Source organism: Crocodylus siamensis, chromosome 8 (genome assembly GCF_052110815.1).
Source record: "Crocodylus siamensis isolate JL-2025a chromosome 8, ASM5211081v1, whole genome shotgun sequence".
Taxonomy (NCBI): Eukaryota; Metazoa; Chordata; order Crocodylia; family Crocodylidae; genus Crocodylus; species Crocodylus siamensis.
The window spans coordinates 72,458,210-72,476,841 of NC_143402.1; the positions used below are offsets into that span (position 1 = coordinate 72,458,210).

General features: G+C 45.0%; 1 protein-coding gene across 1 annotated transcript in view; it reads left to right on the forward strand.

Moving 5' to 3' along the window:
* The window catches only part of RAB11FIP4 (RAB11 family interacting protein 4), a 185,162-nt gene that overhangs the window by 64,714 nt on the left and 101,816 nt on the right, over positions 1 to 18,632 (forward strand). Inside the window, exons 2-3 of the mRNA XM_090059207.1 lie at positions 1,367 to 1,454; positions 13,687 to 13,775. Coding sequence (XP_089915333.1) covers positions 1,367 to 1,454; positions 13,687 to 13,775 — 177 coding nt within the window. The remainder of the gene's footprint in view (positions 1 to 1,366; positions 1,455 to 13,686; positions 13,776 to 18,632) is intronic.

Consider the following 18,632-nt stretch of genomic DNA (forward strand, 5'->3'; position numbering starts at 1 on the left):
CTGCTGTTTAGTGCAGTCTATCCATCCAGCGTATTTAACACCACTCAAGGTACTACCCAGTGTCCTGATTCAGCAAAGCCCTTAAACACCTGCTTAATACATAGCTGTGGGTGCTTAATTGTTTTGCTAGATAGCATTGAGGTGCTGCTCTGTGTGGCATCACTGATTCTTCAGGCTATTCAGAGATTCACGATCCACAGGAAGATGGAAGACCGAACCCGGGGGAACAATCCATCAGATTGTTGCCTCCTGCTTTCCTCATCGTCTTCATTAGGCCCAGATTTCATTGTTCTAAATGAGGTCACGTCGGAGGGACACGTGGCATTGGTACATGGCACCTAGATGGAAAAATAACTGCAGAGAAGGAAGTTCCAGACATGAATGCAGCTGGATGGCCTTTTCTAGCATGTTAAGAAACCAGAAAATTGAAAAACTGGGTCACTAGCATTCATTTGCTGCACATATTTCTGGCTGGGTTTTTGTTGCTGTTCAAACGGACACATCTGAGCTTGCGTTGTATCTTCCGGGATTTTGTATCATCCTATATTCTTGCCCTCGTGCCTTCCACAGTCTTTTATTACAGCAGTGCCTCAAGCCCCTAATTCAGGGCAAGGCTCCACTCTGTTGGTACTGTACATACAAACAGTAAGAGACAGTCCATGCCGGTTATATAGGCAAGACCAAGATAGGGAGAGAAGGGGAAATAGGCACAGAGGAGTGATGTGACTTCCCCAGGGTCACTCAGCAGGGTGGTTGCAGGGGTAGAAATAAAGCCTGGGTCTCCTCAGCCCCTGCCTCACTGAACTCTCCTACTTCCATCTCCAGCCTCTCTCATCATCAACTTGCTTCTTTGATGTCCTTTTCCTACTCTTAGTTTTGTGCCTTCTTTCATGCCAGCTCCTTGACACAGAGCCATTTACCAAGTTCCCTCCCTCTTTTTCCTCAAATCCTCGTGAAAAACCTTTCAAGTTTTCCTTGTTGTGAAATACCTCCCTCATTTTAAATGCACATGCACTTTGCTGTACCTACTGTGATCTCATTTATGGAGTGTAATAACTTATATCAGACTTGTTAAACCATGAAACCGAGATTATAGAAAATGATACAGTACCAAGCAAAATTAAGCTCATGTCATGTTAAGCTTCTTGCTCCTTTAATGTTCTTGTGCCTTTCAGGTGGTCTCTCCTACGTTTGATGCCATAGGAAATTACACAGTTCTGGCTCTATACCTATGTGTATATGTATTTTTACCCAATATTTATATTTCAAATGTGTGCTGCAGTTATATTTCAAACTGGTTATTTCTGAGACACTGACTGACATAAGCATCTGAATCATGCAATAAACATTTATCATTCTGTTTTAGGTGGAAAAACTGGCTAAATACTTGGACCCAAATGACCTGGGGAGAATCAACTTTAAGGATTTCTGCCATGGTGTTTTTGCTATTAAAGGTAAGTGTGTCTGTAATAAGATAATCACTTTTAACTCCAGCATGCCTGTGGGACATCAGGAGAGAGGCTACTGAACAGTGAACATGCTGGCAGCTGTAGCATGTTCTTCTGACTAATGTAGCCTAGGGAATCAGGGTCCCAGCCTGCAAGGTCTTACACATATGTTTAACTTGAAACCCAGGAGCAGTTGCATTGAAGTTAATGGGACTGCTTACATACTTCTTAAGTACATGAATAGTACTTGGGAAGTTCAGGGCCTTAATTCTTTAAGCCATGACAGGATGTAGTGACAGGCGAAGAGATCGTGGTATGAGCATGGATGCATTCAGAAATACCAACCTGGGCGTATACCTGAGAAGGCTTGGGTTAAGGTCATGAGGAATTTTCCATATAGGCAGGTAGGCCAGTGGTTCTCAACTTGTTTTACTTTTAAGACACCCCTGGTCTGACTCAAGGCACCCTTCAATAACTTTTGTGAATTGAGTGGCACCCCATTTCAAAAACAGTAACTTACTACAGTGCTTACCTCCTTGCAGAGGGGCCAGGCAGTGGGGGCAGGGGAGCAGCCAGGTGGGGAGAGCCTGAGCCCACCCTTACCTGCTCATCTCCCTACAATTCCTGTGGCACCCTGGTTGGGAATCGCCGACATGGGCTAATTGCACCCTGGCTCTGAAGTCCAAGGTTTCACATTAGAAACATTCAATATCAGTACATATTCATGCCACACATCTTGAAATTTGCAGAAACTCTGTGGATTGTCTGAACGCCACCCAGACTGACATAAAATTTCATGGACAATTATTCAACCCTTTCATATGGCTCCGGGCATTTTAAACTGCCTCCCCAGTGATTTGCTGCATGGGAAACCATGTGTGGGACAGAGAGAAGATAAATGGGCAAAGGAGTTTTCCTAGCACTATAATAAACAGGTAGATGGAAGGGGGCTGAATTTTGGATGTGTTTCATACTGGAGTATTTGTATGAGAACTGTCATTCATCATGCGTAAAAGTGAGTAATCCAGTGCTCAGAGTAAGCCCATTACTACAAGCCAGCTGGTTTTTCTGAGCAAAAAAGAAAGATTTTTTTAACAAAAATCTTTTTGACAAAAATTGGTTTGTCTGGGAATTCAAAACCAGGCAAGAAGAGAGAAGTCCTGGTTTGCATCAGTGTTGCATTTCTCTGTGAATATAAACAAAGAGTGATGTGAATTGGTGTTGAAACCCTCCATTTCTGTGGGTGTCCCAGAAGTGTGGGATGGCTGCTGCTGTGCTGGGCTGCTTGTAATTTGGTGAATCGGTGCTGAGCCAAGTAGTGCAGCCTAAAATGCTGATGAATTTTAGCATGCAAATGGGGAGCCAGTTGGTAGAGAGGAAAAGTCCATCTTCCTGAACTGTTCCCTTTCACATATAGATCTCAGGGATCACCACAAGTCTTTGTTTTGTTGTCTGCCTGGGCCCTTTTATTATTCCTATGAGGTATTTGAGCAATAAAAATTCTCCAGCCAGGTTTGCAGTGAGGATCACACCTTCATTAAGGGCCAGCAGTACAAAATGTCACTGTTACAGATTGCTTTTGTTTTATCTCGTCGGTTCTTCTCTGAAGACATATGGTACCTTGCGCTCGCCTCTATAGCTACTGCCTTTTGTCTGAATAATAAAGAAACTCCACTGACAGCAGAGTGGTTGTGCTAAGCTCAGTCATTCCGTGTGGAGTTGAAGAGAGAGGTCATTTCCTAGCATACCATACAAAATATTTTTGCATAAAGTGTGACATGTTCCCTTGACAGTCAGGGGCAAGTCCTCTGTGCATAACATAAGAGTAACATTGATTCCAAAGTCATTTCAATAGTGAGTCCATATAGTCAATCAAGGGCTAGGTAATCTGAGTACTGCAGAAATATCACCCCTGTTTCCAGTAATGGTGACGATTACTCGGTCATCTGAATAACTCTGAAATAAAAACGGGAATCTAATCCTTTGATAGATTAATTTATCTTATCATGTGAACTCCCTCCACTTCCTCTGTATTCTTTTTAATAGTACCTTTTACTAGTGAACCCTCATTCAATTTCTATTAGTGGATCTAAAAGCACTCTCCAGCGGAGGTCAGTATCATGGTCCCCATTTTACAGATAGGGCAACTGAAGCACAGCTTGCTCAAGGTCTTTTAGAAGGGCAATGGCAGAGCTGGCAATAGAGCTCGAGTCCCCTGAGTTCCAGTTTAGCGCTGTACCCAGGAAGAGACACTGCCTTGCAAAGAACAGGTGCTTTCCTCTGCAGGCCATGCCACGGATTTCAGAAGGGCTGACTGGAGAAGGGTAGGATCCAAATTTAGTGAGTGTGTGGGAGTCTGACACTGTGGCTGTAGTAAAAACACAAGGCCTGATCTTAGAAAGATTTCCACTTGATTTTACAGGTAGTAGAAAATGAAATCAGCAGGACTATTCCTGTCCCTGCAGTTAAGTTTGAGAATAAATCTTGGCAGGATTGAAGTCTTATAAAAAATAGCCTCGTTAGAGCTGTGTTCGGCCAGCTACCTCTCTGCACAAATACAGATCAGTCATAGGAAATGCTGTTCTGCAAAAATCAGCCTTGTGTCATTTGATCTTAGTCTATCTGTGTGTGTTTATGGGATGTGGCTGCATTATGTTTACTTCCTTTTATATTATGTCTGCTGTTTATGTTCAATGATATCAGCATAATTCTGGCAATAAGACCAGCGGATTAACATTTTGCTTCGTGCACACCTTGGCAGTGGTGAGAAGTGTTGCTGCTTCTGCATTCACAGCAATTTTTGCTTTTATCAGTATTAATTCATGGCAAAAAAAGCAGTGGATTTAAAAAAAAAATCATTGGAAACAAATACCTCTTAATGATTCATGTGCAGGATGAGGTGCTAGGACATTTGATTTCTAGTCCCAAATTTTCTTGCAGACCTGTTCTTAGGTCCACAGCAAGAACCTAATTGTATATCATATTGATATCTCTCTACATGTCCCCATACACACATTTTATATATAAAACCAAAGAATTCCAGCAGTACCTCCATCAACTTAAGTGCTGTGAGGTTTGTATTAAAGATGTAGAAATGTAAGAGCTTTTTAAAATGTTGAAATAGATGCAGTTTTTAAAGACACCCTATTAGGTATATGTACAGTATCATGGGGTGTCATACATATATACATATTTTTTTTATTTTATTTTATTTTATTTTTACTGCGGTACTTAATAAAAAAAAAAACTAGATTAATCTTTTGCCTCACCCTAGGAAGGTTTTATTGGTTTTTAGCTAGCAGAGACCTTTTTCATTAAAATGAATTGCTCTTATTAAAGATGTTAAAATGTATACCCACCTTCCAAAACGAAATGGCTCTGCCATGTTGTTCTCTCTCATTTATCAGTGGTGCAACGCATCCCAAGAAAAGCAGCAGTCTCATTATCAAACAAAAGCAATCCATCTAGGTGACAACAGATTATAAATACGGCCCTTTGACACCTGCACCTAGTCCAGTTGTATGGAGTAATCTGATAAATACAGCACAATAAGATCCTACCATAAATCCAGAGGTTTTGCTATAATTGGGACTGAATCTATGTTACACTTATCACTTGAAGCTCCACGTTTACATTCAAAATTTACTGCCCTAATGCCTTGCCATATGTCTTATTTATGAGACTTCAGATTAAATGGTTTCATCACAGAGCTGAGTTCTCACGGAGGTTTCCCTGGATAGTGTGTGATGAAGAATGCCTTTCAGGCTAACAAAAGCAAGATACATTTATGTTGCTGTTTTGGAAGTTGTCTGGGTCTTGAACTTGCATTTTTATGTTGAGTTTGGAAGGAGTTTGAAACCTGTGGCCTGTGGAGCCAGTTGATACAGGCCACAGACATGGGATTTTGGCAGCATTTGGCAGAGGGGGGCAGGGGGAGGACTTTACCACCAACCACTTTCCCACACTGGTCCCAGAAGCACCAGATGGGGTGCTGTCTCTGTGCTGCCCCAGGGAAAAATAGTGAAGAAGGCTGAGTCCTAGTGCCTGCCTTCCTCTGCCATGAACTGGATCACTCTGGTCTGCAGCCCAAGAAGGTCACTGACTGTTGCCCTGAGCCAAATCCCTACAGCAGAATCATCCCAGAGATTAGACATTTGGACCTGTCATCTGAGGCCCTCAAAACCAGATGTGTATTTAAAAAATAATTAAAAAATTTTTAAAAGCTGTCCCTGAGCCCTCCTAACAACTGATATCTGCATCCAGGCCTCCATCAATCCAAATCCATAATTTGCCCGTGTCCACATTCTATAAAATATGGACCCAAAACCCTAAATGCAGACACCTTTAAACCTTGGGGTTTGGAGGCTGCAGTTTGACCTCCCATCTCCTTAACCCAAGGCACAGCCAAATGTGAAAAATCCATGGCTTTTTATGAAAGAAGATCATGCTGTTCACCAAGGCTTTCCGTCATCCCAGCACTGCTGAGCTGGACAAACTCCATGTATCACTTGACCTATAAGTTATGCCTCTCTGCTGGATTGCTGCATTGCAAGGGGGAACTGTGGCATAATCTTCTCCAGCTGCTAGCAATCTTGTGTCAGGAGATCCTGGGGGGAGGGAAATGCTAAGGGCCCTAATTAACAGCATGTACCTGATGCCCTGGGGATGTAAGATTTAGAAAAGTTGCCACAGGAGTGATAGGGAATGGAGATTGCATCTTCCAGCTGCCATTCAGGATTGGCAGGGATGCTTTGTCTGTAAGGGAGCCTGTGTTCCTTCTTTTGCCTCTTGTTAGTCAGGGTGATGGTATAAAGTGCCTTCCTTCAGCACAGGAGCTGAGATGCTGCTGCTTGGGCTGTTCCTGGCAGAGGTAGGCATTGCTGCAGGTAGGGACTGGTTCCTACCAAGGTAAAGTTTCCAGGGTAAAGGCTTCCAAATACATCAAGGTACTAAAGTTTAGCTCCTTCTGCATCTGTGCTCTCCAGCTGTTTGCTTCATGCCACTCTTCCATCTTTCCAGTCAAGAGATCAGTTGCCACCAAATATTGTCTTGGTTCATGGGCACCTTATTAGAATTGGGGCCAGGATTTCACCCAATAACAGAATTCCCATTGGCTTTAGTGGGGTTAGGTTTTATCCCTTATCTGGATCCCTGAGGTCAAGGACTGATGATTTTTATTGCACAAATCCAAGAACTTATCCTGAAGGTGTTTGCAAATGGCCGTAGCACTTCCAGAGGTGATTGGCCATCTTGACTTCAAAAAGGTGATCAGGCCCTTAAGCTGTTTAGCCAGCTCTAATTAAATAATGCAAAGCCATTATTTTAGTTGTTCAAAGAATAAATTTTCTCCCCTTTGCTTTAATAAAAAACCTATTCTATGAACAAGCAAAGAGTGAGCTCCCCCTACCGTCCTTCTCATCACAATGAACTAGAAACATGCTTCCAGATCACTGGTCTTCCTCAGTCCTGCAGTTCAAATCTGTGAATACAAACTCACGCTGAAGTAGAACGTGTGTTTAGGGTGAATGGATCTGGGCTTCTAAGAGTATATTTTTATGTATGGAACAAAAACCCTACAGTAATTGGCAAGTCCTTACTCCTGCCAGTCTCTCTTACTCACATGAGTAGTCTTTTTTTACTTCAGTGGCACTGAAGTAAGGACTACTTTTATGACTAAGCCTTAGAAGGGTTGAACCCTCAGCTCGGAAGCAACTCTCCACCTGCTTAATGAACTGAACTTGGTTCTTCTTAAAATGACTTTAGTATTTTTAAAGTTCAACTAAGTTTTTGCTAAATATAGCCTTAAGCCATAAAAGGCTGGAATCCACCATTAAAGATCCATGGATAGATAAAGTGCAAACTGGCTGCTCTTAGGAATCATGCCAGGAACCAGCTCCATCCAATTAGGTAAGCAGATTAGAGTTCCTGTGGTATTAAATTTGCTTAATTGCCCATGAAAATGACATGACTCAGTGTGGGTTAAATTGCCTTTTTAGAACATTTGCAGGGAATTGCTTTGCTCTGATTGTGTTTGTTTTCCTCGGTTTGCAATGGACTTGTTCATTAAAGTTTGAAAAGGCCCCCAACTTGATTCTACAAATGCAGTATAAAACTGTCCAGTATTGAGAGTTACTGTTAGCCTCCACACTTTTTTTTTTTTAAAAGGTTCAGGCCCCTTCCACTGGTTTATTGGGAGTAAATCTACCAAAGTCAGTGGTTTTACACCAGTGTGAAATTGTATGCGGTCAGAGCCCAAAATTTTAAACTTCTGTGATTTTTGTGGATACAATATAAGGTAAGATAGTGATCTAATGCACAATCTCTTCCACATGAGGGGCCCTGTTCTCAGGTGGTGTGCCTCGGCATATATCTTTGCTTCACCACTGAAGTCAATAGAGTTTTGCCAGTTCACACCAGCAGGGGATCAGACCTGATATCTGGAAGGCCGTATTGACCAAGTAAAATGCATAAAACTAGGTTTGTAGATTCCGGTTAATCACAGAATCATAGAAAATGAGGGTCGGAAGGGACCTCAGGGAGTCGCATCTAGTCCAGCCCCCTGCTCGACACGGGACCACCCGCAACTAGATCATCCCATGTTGGTCTTCATCCAACAGGTCTTAAAGCTTTACCAGGAATGCTTATCCCATGCTCCACGCTTTTTTTTTTTTTTTTCTTTCTTTTTTAGCTATCTGAAGCTGTAAAACAAAACCAGCTTGGAATCTGGAGTTGTGAATTTACATGGGGATAAGAATAAAGTAGGTTCTAAGCCTGAACAGAAGTTAAGTGTTTTGCCCAGGGTAAGTTAGTGAGTCAGTGGCAAAGCCAAGAATAAAAACTCAGGAGCTTCTAAACATTTCATATACATCTGTTGTGAGACAGAGCAAAGAAGAGCAGCTCCTTCAAATACTGGCCACAGTTCCTAATGTGAGTATCCAGATGCAATGATTTGTCACATGCAACCCGTTAGCCAAAGAGCCTGGTGTAGGATGTATACAGATACCCCAGTGCTTCCAACAATCAGTGGCTGAAAACTTTCCTTCCGTTCTGCTTCACCACCAGCTCTGATGCCAGAAGTCTTACTTGCCAAGTGATGTTCAATAATGAACATGTAGAAAGATTTCTAACCACTGCAATGACCAGGGGGGGATGCTTGCAGCTAGTAGGAAATGTTATATTACCCATGCTTGGAAACACAAATTGTAATCAAAATTAACTTCTATTTCCATACATCTAGCACAGCAAGGCCTTGTCATATGGTTAGACATCCAGATGAAATGGCTCCAGTCAGCCATATAAATGGCTTTCAGTTTAGTTACTTTCTGGAAAATGAAGTTATAGCAGTAATGAGACATCTTAACATAGGAGCATCTTAAAGTAGCCAGTAAATGTTTCTTAATTCTCTTACCCTGTTTTTTTGAGGAGAGAGTCTTGCCTGGGGTATATATTACCTTACAGCTTCAAAAAATCTATAACAGCACTTTTGTAAGCATGGGCAAGAGTGAGGGGTTTTTCCTTCCCTTTTTCAAGGTAAATTCTGGTTACAATTTGCACCATGCATAACAGATCAGACTGTGCTGCTGTACAAAATCAGTAATGTTTTCTCCCAACTCTAATGGGATGTGTCAGAATAAACCTTGATTTTTCATTATGTCTCGATTGCAGCACTTGAACTTGGCCTGCTGGCATTTTCCGGGCTGCCAGCCAAAGTGTACGTCTGCAGTTAGAAGACAAATGTGTCATCTACATGTCTGTAGCACAAAGGGTTAATACGCTCATCCACTTGGATCATGTCCTCCTTGTAAGCCTCCCAGAGCACTTGTAAAATTCAAATGAGGCTAAAATAAAAGAAGCAAAAGACGTGATCTCCATGCACAAACACCCATGATAAGAAGAAGGATGTTGAGTAAAACTCCTGGCATATTTCCATGCTCACATGGCAGGGCGTTTTCTCTGTGCAATTGGCTGTGGGTCCCAAAGACCCTGATCTGAAGCCTAATGAAGTGAACAGATGCCTGTTAGCTTTAATAGATTTGGGATCTGGCCTGTGGGGAGAAAAGCAGTTCTCAGCTTGTAGGCACGTGGCTTGGAATTACATTCACATATGTCAGAGGGTCTAGCAACAGCAACCTCTGCCAAATGACCACGTGTAAAGGGGTTCGTACCAAAGGTGGCAAGTGGGGTGAGTCACCAACAGGGCTTTTGTCACTGAAACACTCTTCTTCAGAGGAATCAAACCCCAAAGTCTCTTGGATGCGAGGAATCTTTCCGTTCATTTGGAGTTTGGCTCTGGGCTCGGGAGGTTGCAGCATGGCAGTGATATGTGTAAGTGACCCCAGAAGGGACATGTTCTCACAACACTTCCTCATCCTCTCCCCTCATTTGTATCACTTGAATAAGATGCAAAATCTTCCCTGGTGACAAGGAGTTCTTATGTCCGTGGGAAGTGCTGGCTGCTGGATGTGAGGGATCCCATTATCCACTGGCACTTGGGAAGACATTGCAATGCCTTTACCAGAGGAAGCTGGATTGCAAATCTGGTCAAACTCTCAGATGGAGAAAACCAACGGGTGCTTGGCTGTTGACCTCAATAAATTTGGATTTGGCTCCTTCTCCATTTTTAAAGATACACAGAGCTTGGTAGGAAAATTGGATTAAGTGCCTGGTTTTGCTCCCATTGAAAACAATGACAGGTGGGGCCAGGGGTTTTAGTGGGTTCTGGGTTGGGCAGGTACAACACGGAGGCCCCCATTAGGGAATCTCTTCGGCTGTATGCATGACAGTGGCAGATGCTGGGAGGGGGCAGTTCTGGTTCCCGTATTTTTGTGCTGCTAAGGCACTATCATTTTGATTGTGAACTGGAGTTGGGCCAGATCAGAAAGCAGGAGCCTGAGGAGGGTTGTTGTTCCCAGACAAAAACAGAAAGGCAGAGAGAAAAAAGGATGTTTTGCTCTGGGTTGGCACCCAGGAGATCTGGGGTCTGTTTACTGCTCTGTCACAGGTTAACTGCTCTGGCTGGGATTTTCAAAAGGGTGTAAGAGTCTGGTTCCCCACCACCATTGATTTGGGCATCCAATTCACTTATGTATCCTTGGAAATTGCAGCCTTTTTGTCTCTGTTTCCTCCTTGGAGAAGAGAAGGGGCAGTAAAAATACAGTCCTCATCTCCTAGGCTTAAATAACATTTCAGAACATTTATAGAGCTTTCAGCGAAGGAGCTGCATGATTAGCACAATCCCCAGGTTGTAATTGTTAATATGTGTGTACAATGTGGGTTGCGATAATGGCAGGAGATATTGTTGTGGGGCAGTTTTACAGCTGTGTTAGCAGATCTCCACACCTACACCGATCTGCATCCATTGCTGTGGGGAGGGTACTTTGCTTTTGCACATAACTCACTGTAATGAATATGTGGCCAGTCTCTCACGTGAAACGCTTGGCAGAGCAAGCCATTCATTTGTGCTTTAAAGACTCTCATGATGCACGTTGGCGCTAGACAGCTTGATGAGCAATAAGCTTTTGTTGTTAATGTCAAAAGATACAAATGGAAAATTAAATTATTACCTGTAACAGGACTTTGGAGAACCTCCTTAAAACACAGACCAGCCCACATTGTGGTTGCAGTCATCAGAAACAAAAGGACATTGGTGGGGTGTGATCCAAGAGAGGCTGACCTGCACTAGGGGGTATTCTCTGTAGGCAAGCAAAGCGTGTATGCTGCATGCCTTGGAAAACAGAGCATCTTCTGGAGAGCTAGTGCCAGGCAACTGGAATCTGTGAGGTAGTCCTGGGTCTGACTTTGTACAGCCATATTCCTTTGTGTTGATGAAGATTTTTAATAAACTGTAAGTGTTGCACAGTAACACAACAGCGCACACGTACACACACAGGCTCCCCCACACATAGCCTTGCTTTAGAGACAGCTTCCAGAAGGGCTGCTTTTAATGCAGTTCAAAAAGCTAAAATGAGAGAGAAAATAAATGGTAAGATTGAAATTGGGTGGAGCTGATGAAGCCAGTCCAGATCTTATGTTTCACATAAAACAGCCTGCACCGTGCAGCATGGTTCTGCTCTGGAAGTGACTGGAGCAGTGGTGCTTTCACTCAGGTGATGAGGTGTGTTGAGCACACATGTGTTAATTAACACCATTTAATGCACCCTACAATGTTTCGTCAGCAGAAGCACACAGGTCTACACGCTCCGGCAGCTTGGGGCGTGGGCTGCTGACAGCTGTCAGACCTTCCTCCAGCGAGCCAGCTTAGTTTATGCAAGTCGTTAGTGCCTAGGGCAAGTGAGGACCTTGCTGTTCTTCAAAAATGACCTGCCAGTCATGACCCACAAACAGCACTTGCTCTTTCTGAATCATCTTTGATTTATCCTGTGCAACAATCAAGGGAGAATTTCACTTTTCATTTGAAAAAAAAACAATTGTCCTCCTGTTCTGTCTTCCTGCAGCAAAGTCATGGGACCCATAGTCCTTGTGATGCTCTTTGAGTCCAAATTCACTTGGCAGCTGCTCTGTTTGCCTTGTGTCATCCCATCATATGGTGGGAAGGAGCTATTAGATCTCCTGTGTACGGCGGTGTTGGGCTGGGCACCCGTTTCTGTTGTAAAGGGATTTTCCCTCCAGCACCAGAGAGTGTCTCTTCCTGTAATTCTTTCTTTCTGACAACACACATGAGTAATCAGCTGGCAACATAATTCCGTATTATTCACTTCGTCATGACATTATTTTGCTTCCTCTAGCTCACCTGCCTTGTGGGTGAATAGCAATGTGTTTGTCACCGCCATCCAGATCGCATTAGTGACACAGCTGAATGAGAAATACCATTGGATAATTGCAGCCTCCCAGTAAAATGCTGTGTTGTATAACATTTGCCAAGCGGGGTTCACATGTTTTAGGCAGCCAGGCTGTAACATGCTGGTTGCTCTAAAATAACCTGGCCTGTTATTACCTTTTCTACCACAGCTCAATACACAGAGAGCAGTCATTGGTATTTAATGGGAAGCGAGGAATTTGGCAGCACCTACTAGGTTTCTATGTTTGTCTCAGATGAGAGGGATGGAAAGAAACAGACATTGATTTTTTTTTTTCTAGCCGCAAACGAGCAAATGCAACAGCGGTTGAGAGTCCTGAGCCCAATGCCTTTGCATTTGCTCACATAAAGCCACCTACTCTCTAGTGTCAGAGATCTTTGAAGGGAAGTGTTGGAAGAAAAGAAAAAAAAACAAAACAGTGCCAGGACCATCACAGGCAAAGTAGTTGATCTGGAAGCAAGTGAATTTACTTCCTTGTATTGACCATTGAATCCTTGCCCTTTCTTTTGCATCAGTATAGTTTGGGGTGACTGCTGACATTAAGGGGTTACACTGTAACAGGCAGACAGTTATATCCAGGCTTCTGACCAGGATCCACAGTTTAACTCCAGGGCTTTTGGTCTGAGGCATAGCAAATCTAGAACAAGTGTTATACAGCCTAGTGATATTTAGGCTTGGTAACCCACTCTTGGGCAGCAGTGCATTTACACTGAAGGTTGGCGGTGGCATAGCAACACCTGTTTGATGTACCACGTGCTGGGTAATACCGTGAGAGGATGAGACGGTAACATGATACTGGCTCTTTATCAAGAGAACTATTTATAGTAGTGGTTTTCACTGTGGGGCATGACACCTGTGGGGGCGTGGAGGACCGTTGGGGGGTGCAGCACAGAGGGGCGCGGGCAAGAAGTTTGCAAGGAGCTGACACCGCTGCAGCCATGTGGGGGTGGGGAGCCCCAGGCCAGCTCCCCCAGCAGGCTGCTGCGCCTCTGGGAGCCCGGCGCGTGGGTGCACAGCCCAGAGCTGCAGGAGGTGATGGAGCCCACCCCGCTGAACCGAGTTGAGCTGAGCCACAGCGGCGGCTAGGATGAGGGGCATACTGTGCCTGGCTGCGCTGCTCCTTTGGGGCGAGGGGGGCGGGCGCAAACAAAATTGTAACTCAAAGTGGGGTTCAGCTCAAAAAGTTTGAAAACTGCTGGTTTACAGAGATGCTGCAGGTGCAGGCAGCCTTCAAGCCATGTGCACACAACACTGGCTCACCAAATTGAGCCCCAGCAGCTTGTGCCACTTCCTTCAAGTTGTGTGTATCCTTCGAGTGGACTGGCCTTCTCTCGCCTCTCCTGCCACGGCTTGTTTGTGCCTCTCTGCAGTAGTAGGATAGACAGGTAACAAACTGAGCATCTGCGTTTGTTTCTCACCAGGCTGTGAAGAGCTGCTGAAGGATGTGCTGTCGGTTGACAATCCTGGGCCCCAGCAGTATGAGCCACAGTACGTGGATTACTACTACCAGGTAGGAGATTCGCTGCCTCAGTCTCATGCGGCCTGGCTGAAAACTCACCAAAGGAGTTGTAGAAAGACCACAGCATGTTCTTTCACTCCGTACCTGCCCTGTTCCCTTTTCCTTAGGGAGTTCATGGCTGTGACTGTTTTTCACATGACTTTTGTGAAGCCTGGGACCTAGTGGCCCATGTCTGATGTAACTGTGTATTTGGAGTAAAGTGTTTGAAACCTCATTTAGCATTGTTCTTATAGTCAAACAGGTGTTTCCAGCCTCACCCTCCTTTAGCCACTGGAGAGTGCTGTATATAACGTCAGCGGACACTGGATACAAGCCTCTTGCATGCTTAGGTTTTCATGCAGTTTTAGGAAAGCGCTTGGTTAAATCAGTGCAGATTGTGTGCACACAAGCTCTTGGAGCTGCTGGGCTGGGGCTTGTCGGCTCTTGGGAGGTGGCTGCTTTCGTAGTGTTCCCGGTGGAGCACTGTATTTGTTGGCAGGGCCAGGCTGCCCAGGTGCAAAGAGTTGTGTTAACACCATACAGGTCCTGAGCATCCTTAGCTCTATGGACTGCCCCTGATTTCCAGCATGTGCAAAAAATGATGTTGAAGCTCCTGCCAGGGGCTAAGCAGGAGAGTGACAGGTGAGTGATGAAAATGAGGCAATGAGGAAGATGATTATCCTTTCACGTCCTGTGGCCGGCTCCACAAACCCTCTCCAGAGCAAGTCCTTCCATTGATGCAGTTACTTGAGGTAATAGCGATCATGTGGGTTTGTGGCTGGAAAATACCTGGTTCTGCTTCAGTTGCAGATAGTCACCAGGTTTGTGCCTTGGTGGGTTTGGGAGAGCAGTTACTGGTACCTTCAGTTCAGCTCAGTAGTGTTTGCTTATCCCTGAGAAAAGACTTGCTTTGAAGTGCACTAGGCCTGATATTCCTTTACCTTGCACTGCTCTGGCAGTGAAATAGCTTAAAGCACGGGTATTTTATGCTCAGAGCTACATTGAGCCCTCATTATTCTGCCTCAATCAGACAAATGAGAATCTGCCTTGCAGCTTTTGTGCATGGACTATTATTCTTAATCCCATGGCCCACATTCCTTTGTTTATGCTTGAATGCAGAGGAAGCTTTTCAGCTGCAGCATCCTGGGAACTATCTCGCATGTTGGCTGTGCTTTGCCACAATCTCACTCGCCATTTTGCACAACTATTTCCGCTGGCATCAGTCATGTTATGTCCATGTAGAATGGGTATAATAGGCTTGTGAATTTTGCTCATAGTATGTAATGTGCTGCTAGATGGTTGAATGCAAGAGACAAAGAAAAAGGCACCTGGGCTGCGTAAGCTACAGGTACTAGGAATATTGGGAAAAAATAGGCCAGATATTTTGTACCTGGGGTGTTCTTGCTGCTCTGGATAAATAAAGGGAGCAAATCAAACATCACAGGAAGAAAAGCTGTTGCTGTTCTTACTTGCCATGTGAAATAAATGGTGAATTCATCAAAGGGAATATGTGTTGTCTTGAAAATAAGATGCATAAGTAAAGTCCTGGCCACTCATAGCTGGCACTCTTTGCATGAGTCAGGATATTGGCATCACTGTCTAATTTGTGCTGTTGCATTTTCCTAAGCAATCCAGTCCATTCCACCCTTTCTCTTCGATTCCTCCATCTGCCTCACTTCCCTTTTAAGAAACTGTTCTGCAGCGATGCTGGTACAGAAGGTCTGCTGAGGTCCTGCCAAGAGGCATCTGCATTTTGGATGGAGAAAGTTGTCATTACGTGGTGGTGCCCTCGCTCTGATGTTGGTAATGGATATCTCAGCCTTACTTGGACCAGAATTAGTCATATCATCTGGTGTCTCCACAAGGGCCATGCGACAGGGGAACATGGGAGTTTATACAGGCAGTCTGTGGTCCTTCAGAGGAGTCTCTGGGAGAGAAAAGCAGGGTGTGAATGCCTCTAGAGCAAGAGCCTAGCCAAGGGAAGAACCAGTGAGGAAGCTCAGACTGGGTCCATAGATAAGGCCCCAGGAAGGAAAGACTGGGCTGCATGGGTACGAGGGCAGAGAACCCAGTATTTTAGAGTTTGGGGGCTGGAGGCTCGCATAGAAGTGGCTGCAGGCTTCCCTATCCTGCTGTTTTGCAAGGTGGAACAGCTGCTCCTGTGACCAGGGGGCGAAGGGACTGTGTGCAGCCCAGCAGGGATGGAAGCCAAGCCCAGGAGTAGGGAAGACACTGCAGGAAGGGCTGTGCAGGTAAGGGTTCAGGTAGAAAATGGGGGGTTGTGCTTCCATTTGGGTTTTGATTAAATTTAGAAGGCAACTTTCCTCATTGACTAGATTTGTGTCAGAGCTGGAGAGAGTAGTTAACCTTTGGGGGCAAGCTGAGGCAGTGGCCTGGAAAGCCCACCAAGAGTGTCCCTGTCACAGCAGCAATAAAAAGCATGTGTTACCGCTTGCAGAGCCCTCTGCCTCCTCCCCACCCTATTCCTTTTCTCATGGCTTCTTCCCACTTGATAAATTGCTCAGCATTTAAATTGTGATTTGAAGACCTATAAAAAGTCTTGATGCTTAATAACAGTCCTGCCATCCTGCTTTATGAGGCAGTAATTTTGGAACTTTCCCCGGAATAAATGACCTTCAGCCTCAAATTTTATTTGCATTGGGGATCGACAGTTGCATTGTATCCATGTGACAGGGCAATTCCACTTTAGACGGCAACAAATCTATGACAGACCTGAGGATTGCATGCCTGTCCCGGGCAGCCATACTGGAAGCTGTCGGCACAGAAGGCTCAGCTGGGCTTACCTGCGTCTCCCCTGACTGCAGCGTTCTCGTTCACCCTGCGTGTGAGACGGAAGTCTCTTCCGAGTGTGCTCCACCAGTTTGGATCCATCACTGGTAGCAACTGTGAGTGCAGAGGAGCCAGTGAGTTTTTAGTCCCATATCTTTGGGACCTGCTCTGAGCAGGTCGTTAAAAGCCAAAGGCCCAATATGCTTCTACTATCACTGTGCCTCTGAGAGCTGCAACAGTGCTGAATTAGAAGCCATAAATGTACTTGCATGCACACACCCTGGAATACAAGTGTGCAAAAGTCTCAATTATATTTAAACAAAAGTGACTGGTTGTACTCTGCATTTTGACCCCTGGGGCCTGATTTAGCAATGCCCTGAATTCCCAGAAAGGGTCAAACCCAAGATCCTTCTGGGGGTTGTGGAGCTGCTTTCCTGTCCCTGGTGCAATCCCATCTCCGGGCAGAGTATCACTGGACAGCGTCCACTGACTACTTGAACTCATTCAAGGCCCAGTGGTGCTGTCTGGTATGCTCTGGCTGCTCCCCCCTTGGCACACTAGTTTTAAACCTTTACCTTAATCCTCATCCCTGTTTTGTTATCATTTGTCTTAAGCAATTAGTTTCCACTTTCCCAGTAGCCTTCCTTTCTGAGCAGGGCTTATAGTTTCACTTGGTGGGCTTTTCACCTGTGAACCCCTGAAGTTGCAAACAGGCCTGTCTGTCATCAGCCATCGCCAGATGTGTCAGATGAAGGAGTAAGTCCCTGTAGGCAAATGTGGGATATTCATCTTGTCCCCTGATATGCAAGTTGCCTTAAACCCTGCAGCCTGAGATTTTTTTTTTACTGTGTTCACTTTTTTCAGTATTTACCATGTAGGGGATATTGTGGCTAGGCAAGAACTTGGCCAGTTTCAGCAACATGCTGTGGCAATGAGTTCTTTCATCGTATTGTGCACTGTGCAGAGGAAGAATATTTCTGTGTACATTACCTTGCTCTTCTGCTTTGAGACGGGGATAAGAGAAGTTCCTGGCATACCTTTTGTGTGTACCATTATCATGTCGATTTGTCACATTCTCTCTTACTTACCTCCTCTCTCAAGTACACAGTCCCAGCCCTTCATCTGTGAGGTCTTCCAGGCCTGTTGTTCTTCTTCTTGTCTTTCTCCAACCCCTCTCATTCTACAATATTCTTTTTTGAAGTAGGGTGGCCAGGACTGGTAGAGTGAAGACTGCAGCTGGTTGATGACCCCTAGCAGGTTTAGGATTAAGGCTAATCTGGGTTATACTCATGGTAGGGACCAGTAGGTCGTTTTGAGTCGGGGTTAGAGTCTGTTCCCGTGGGAAGCATGGAGCAAGAGTTAGGGCTGCAAGCTATCAGAAGTGCTGGGTGAAGGTTCATCTTGGAGCTAAAGTAAGAGATGCAGATATTAAATGATCCCAAACTAGGATTAGGGGTAGGGATGATAGGCTGCCTCTAGGTAGGCTTGGGATCAGAACAGGCTCTGGAATAAAGCTAGGGCCGGAGCCATTAAGCAATTCAAATCAGGGCTACAATCTGGAGGTGGCTCTGGCCTGCAGTTAGCGTGCGGGATGGTACTGGCATCCACTCCCTTCCCCCAACTCCGACTAAAGGTGCAGCCTGTAAGTAGGCTAGCATGAGGGTGGGAGCCAGTTGGCGAGCCCAGCTGAGAGGCAGGTTGGGGCCAACAGCGGGGCTTGGTAAGGGGTCCACGTTTAGGGAGAAAGCTGGAACCAGCAGGAAGCTCTTGGGGGCACAACTCAGAATCTCGCTCTGGGGGTCTCTTCACTGCTTGTGGGGTTTTTGAATCAGTTCTCATGTTTGCAGAAAGCCAGAGCTCTCTGTGCTTCCCTCCCAGGTGTTAATGTGCATTGCTTCTGCCAAGAAGGCTCCCTGCACTCTTCCTTTCTAAAGCAATAATGAACCTCCCCAGGCACAGTGGCATGCTCTTGTTTCTTCTGTTTAATAACCTGCAGTGAGGAGTTGATCTGCGACGAGGTTTCCCTTGGCGCTTTCAAATAATAGCCCAGGCTGCTGCCTTGCCCAGAAAATGCAAAGA